Genomic DNA, 4942 nt, shown 5'->3' on the forward strand with positions numbered 1-4942 from the left:
GCCGCATCCCCATCCCGGTCCCCGTCCCCATCCCTGTCCCCATCTGCATCCACATCCGTGACCCATCTGCATCCCTGTTCCCATCCCAATCCTCATCCCCATCCCTATCCCCATCTGCATCCCCATCTGTGACACATCCCCATCCCTGTCCCCGTCGCCCTCAGTCCCCCCCACCAGCACGGCCTGTGCTGCCCGGGGGTCACCACCCCATCACCACTACTCCCAGCAGCCCGGGCAGCCCGGGGGGGCTCCTCCCGGGCATTGCATCATCTGAGGGAAGGGGGGTGCAGGGGCAGGGGGGGGCATCAACATGCCCAGCACAACCTGCCACCAGCCTGGTGCTGCTCGTGGTGGCCCCAGGGCCATGCTGCTGCTGCTGCTGTTAGGAGCTGGCGTTTGGGGAGAGCCGCCTGCGCCGTGGACGCCGGCAGAGCCTGGCAGAGAGGAGCGGTGGACGTGCAGCTCCGAGTCACCAAACTGATGCCTAAGCAGTTCTGCCCATCTCCTAAGGTCGGGGTTCCATGTTGATCAGCAACCACAAACCAGTTGAGGATATTTTAGGATATTTGTTAGGAAATATAAGTAACTAACAGTTACAGGATAAACCGCAGAGCACCATGGCAACCCACTCATGGAAACGCTAATAACTGGGACGTAAGGTGGGTGATTAACCTATCAAAAGCAGAACCCTAACATTAAGTTGGGTGCAGATCTATGCAGAGAAAAATGAAGTGTTCCCACTGTGAATATGCACAAAAGCAGCATGGCATTAGCAACCACAGCCCTGGCAGGGTCTCTGGGCAGGGGGGAATGGAGGGTGGCCCCTGCTGCTGCCTCTCTGCCCCCTGCCACACGACACGGAGCAGCAGTGGGATGGGGGTGATTGTGCTTCTCCCCTTCCCTTTGTTAGAGCGTAGCTGTGTCGTTTGGCTTGGCTTTGCAACAGGAGTTATAAATAAAAATGTCTCACCAAGAGTGCGTGACTCATGGTCCTCACCACAAGGATAACCTCTCTGCTAGGAAACCTGATCCGAGGACCAAACTGCAGCATGCAAGAATCAAAGACATCACTTAATATATTTAATCCAAATGTCAAACTCACGAGCCTCTTGCCCCACCTGGGCTGGGCTGGGCTGCTGGGGAAGGTGCCTGTGCCCCTCCAGAGCCCTGTCCTGTGCCATCCTTGACCTCCAGCTGCCAACAGCTCAGCCCTCGACCTGCTCTAGGGCCCAGTGGTTTCCCTCAGACAGCAGAAAGGAGCTGCTGAAAGTGGCTGACGTGGCCTGGAGCAGCTCCAGCCTCAGGCGTTACCTCCTGCCACCCTCCGAGGGGGCAGCTCATGGGTGTTGGTGTTGCCTCATCCTGCTTGGGCGGGGCGGGACGTGGGGATGTGCTGAGGCATCACCCCCTCGCCCGGGAGGCTGTGTCAGCCCTGTGCACCAGGACACGGCCATGCCTGTGGCCTGTGTTTGCTGCCTGGGCAAAAGGCAACGTCCCCCTTTGGAGGCTGGGCCTGCAGTGCCTCTCCTGGGATCACCCGCTGGCTGCGTGGCTCCATCCCACCACCACGCTCTGTCAGCAGGGATGCCCGTGGTGCCTGGGTACTGTATCCTCCTGCTGTGCTGCCATCCCAGAGCCAGAGCCTGGCCCTATGGGGAGAGGGACATCCTGTGCCCCAGCCTGCTGGGACCTGGTATATCCTGGGGGTAGGTGACGGTGGGGTGACAGCTGGCTGGGGGATTTGCCGAGGGCATTATTTAATGCTGTGGGTAAAAGGAGAAACAGCAGCTAATTCTGGAGCCCATAATCCTCTTCCTCCCCTGAGGAAGGGGTGTGTGCTAGTCACACAGCCACTGGCGAGCCCCGGGGATGAGCTCCTGGCAGCTCCCCAGCCGTGCTGTGGGCCAGAGCGACTCCCAGACCATGGGTGATGTGCAGAAGGTAAGCGGGGTCCGGTGACAGCCCACTGCACCTGGCACCAGCTCCCAGCTGTGGTCCTGGGTGGGCTGGCAGAGCAGGATCAGGGCTTTACCCTGAGCATGTGTCCCCAGCACGCCCAGGAGATGTCGGGGCTCCCAGGGCAGGGACAGCACACCTGAGGGGGGGATTGGGGCTGGGTGGATCTGCTGTGGGGATACCCTGAGCCTGGACACCTTGGAAGCCTGGAGCTCACTCAAGCCATAGACACAGGGTCCCCATGGCCAACAGAGCACCCAGCTCCGCCCTCTGAAATGAGAGTGCTCTGCACAGGACTCCCCCAGCACTCCACACTCGCAGGGGCTGCTCTCCGCCATCCAGAGGATGAAGGGTTCCCCGGAGCGAGAGCTCCGCATTGTCCTGCTGGGGCTGGACAATGCAGGGAAGACCACGCTGCTGAAACACCTGGCGTCCGAGGAGGTCAGCACCATCACCCCCACCCAGGTAGGTGCTGCTGGGGGCCATGGGCAGTGGGAGGGTTGCAGGTCCTACCCTCCCCTTGGGTGATGCTGGGGTTCATGTCCCCACACAGGGCTTCAACATAAAGAGCATCCACTCACACGGCTTCAAGCTAAATGTGTGGGATATTGGGGGGCAGCGCTCCATCCGCCCTTACTGGAGGAAGTATCTGGGCAGCACAGACCTGCTGGTGAGTGGGGCAGCCACGTGCAGCTCCCCCCTAGCCCCGTGTGAGGACAGCTGTGCCCTCTGTACAGGGCCCTGTACCCCAGCAGAGGCATGCAGCCCCTGCAGAAGGCAGAGGGCTGTGCAGCTGAAGAAGAGGAGCCGCTGACTGTCCCTTTTTTCCCCATGGCAGATTTATGTCATTGACAGTGCAGACCAGAAGCGTTTTGAGGAGACAGGACAGGTATGAGGGGTCTGGTGGGGAGTGGGTGTGGGGTCCTGGGGCTCAGACCCATCTGGCACTAGCTCTTTGAGACTGGAGCAGGGAGAAAGACCATGCACCAGCACTGCTGTGGGGTCCAAGCTGCCCCCAGAGCTATGTGAGAAGGGCTCATGATCAGAGTCGTGGCACACAGTCTCCCCATTCTATGGCAGATCCATGCCCAGCAGCTCCGTGTGGTGCCCCAGGGGTACCCAACACAGACTTGACTCTGCCCCTCATGACAGTGATCCCTCGATCGCTGGCCCTCCTCCCACCTCCCCAGTGCCAGGTTAGTGATATGCCCCAGCAAAGGTTTATGAGTAGCAAATTCAGAGTTACAAACCCTGGGAATGAAGCTGGAGAAGATAAGATGAGACTCCAAGTGCCAGTCTCAGCTATACCAGCACCAGACGGCAGCATGGGTGTGCCAGACATCACGGGGCTGACAGCAGCCTCCTGTAGCTGCCCTTTGCCCAAGGCTCTTGGTGCCAGGAGTGCTTCAGCCCTCAGGTAGTATTGCATGTGGCTCCCAAGTTCTCCCTCTCCCAGCATCTCAGGCAGATGGAGCTTCAGGGGTGCATGTCTCTCCCTGAGGATGTCATGACCTCACAGATTCTTTATCCACAGTAAGAGCACCAGAGAGAGGGGAGTGAGACACTTTGGGGGACTGAGGTGCCCCAGCCTGCCATGGGCAGCTCTGTGGAGGAGGGCAGCAGCCAGCGATGGGAGATGGTTGTCTCTTGGCAGGAGCTGGCAGAGCTCACCGAGGAGGAGTCTCTCATGGGGGTCCCGCTGTTGGTGTTTGCCAACAAGCAGGACCTACTGACTGCAGCACCTGCAGCTGAAATTGCAGAAGGGCTGAGCCTCCACACCTACCGGGACCGGGAATGGCAGATCCAGGCCTGTTCAGCCTTGTCTGGGGAAGGAGTGCAGGTAAAGACGGGGGCCTGCAGGCTCTGCAGAGGTGGGAGAGGACCCAAGGACCTGCCATGCTCTTGGAGCTGTGCTCACATTATCTCTCTTCCCTCCAGGATGGGATGAACTGGATTTCCAGCCAGATCATGAACAGGAAGAAGTAAAAACTGCGAAGTGCCAGATGGGATTGAGCTGCAGGTCTCTAAGCCATGGCCAACCCCCCTAGTCCCTAGACTCCTCACAAAGGTTCTGCTGGGCCCTGAGCCTCAGACTGCCACGCTCAGATGGGCTTCCCACACAGTTTTTCACTAATCAGTCGCTTACCCTCTTCCTGCCTCCTGGGCTTCCATGGGCTCCTTGCACCCCCTGACCCTCCTGCAGTCCCCTTGCTGTTGGAGGAAAGCACATGTGCCCCTGCGTCAAGGGCTTGCACACCTCCGGAATGAGAACCTGCTCAGGACTTGTCCATCCACTCTGCTGGCACACGCTGCAGAGGCTGCAGCAAGGCACACACTGCTCAGGGCATGCTGGGCACCCCGCCATGGCACCTCCTATGCTCTCAGACATGGCATGTAGAGCCAGCTGAATGGTGTGGATTCCCCTCTGCTCCGGTAGGATGTGACTGGTGCTGCCCCAGCCACAGCAGCTGGCTCAGGAAAGCCTCAGTTTGGTATCTTTTGCTGGCCAGAGAAGCCCCGATGTGTGTGCAGGACCTGGGACAAGCACAAAGAAACAGAGAGGACCCTGGCTAGGCAGTCACCAATGGAGAGGTTTCATTCCTTCGTGGCAGCGTTGGCCGCAGCCTCACTGTGCATGCCACACTCTCAGAGCCCCTGGGAAGCGCATTGTCCTAAACGCACCTGAGCTGGGGCTGCTGTCACCGCGCTGAAGATGCCTGTCCTGAGGGCTGGAAGGTGCAGCTCCCCGGGCACTACACAGCTGATGCTGGCAGAGTGCCTGCGCCTCTGGGGATGGGTGGGAGACAAGCTGCAGCGGCGCTGGGGGAGCCTCCTGCTGTGCCAGGCCCTGGGGCCGCCCTGCAGTCCTCAATAAAGCTGCCTGTGACCTCCACGCTGCCTCGGCCAGTCCTTCCCGCGGTGCTGGGACAGCGCTGTCCCCCGCCCCGCTGCTCTGCGGCCCGGCGAGGCCTGCGGGACCCGGCGC

At 60.1% G+C, this 4942-nt stretch overlaps 3 protein-coding genes across 5 annotated transcripts in view; all 3 read left to right on the forward strand.

Annotated features, from left to right (window-relative positions):
- Nucleotides 1-4942, forward strand: part of LMAN2 (lectin, mannose binding 2) — a 23770-nt gene that overhangs the window by 15302 nt on the left and 3526 nt on the right. The gene's annotated exons all lie outside the window — the stretch shown is intronic.
- On the forward strand, nucleotides 1816-4011 carry LOC113485275 (ADP-ribosylation factor-like protein 3). 3 transcript variants are annotated; one of them, XM_026858334.1, is made up of 6 exons: nucleotides 1816-1941; nucleotides 2251-2421; nucleotides 2510-2626; nucleotides 2795-2845; nucleotides 3611-3796; nucleotides 3895-4011. In XM_026858334.1, exons 1-6 carry the CDS (start codon nucleotides 1870-1872, stop codon nucleotides 3940-3942), a joined length of 645 nt encoding a protein of 214 aa, XP_026714135.1. In that variant the 5' UTR covers nucleotides 1816-1869; the 3' UTR covers nucleotides 3943-4011. The 3 variants fall into 3 exon arrangements, with proteins under 3 accessions (XP_026714135.1, XP_026714136.1, XP_026714137.1); XM_026858335.1 differs by having other exon boundaries at nucleotides 2278-2421; XM_026858336.1 differs by having other exon boundaries at nucleotides 2299-2421.
- B4GALT7 (beta-1,4-galactosyltransferase 7) overlaps nucleotides 4720-4942 on the forward strand; it is a 13693-nt gene continuing 13470 nt past the window's right edge. Inside the window, exon 1 of the mRNA XM_026858333.1 lies at nucleotides 4720-4809. Coding sequence (XP_026714134.1) covers nucleotides 4750-4809 — 60 coding nt within the window. The 5' untranslated portion in view covers nucleotides 4720-4749. The remainder of the gene's footprint in view (nucleotides 4810-4942) is intronic.

This window comes from Athene cunicularia, assembly GCF_003259725.1.
Source record: "Athene cunicularia isolate RWA chromosome 13 unlocalized genomic scaffold, athCun1 chr13_part1, whole genome shotgun sequence".
Lineage (NCBI taxonomy): Eukaryota > Metazoa > Chordata > Aves > Strigiformes > Strigidae > Athene > Athene cunicularia.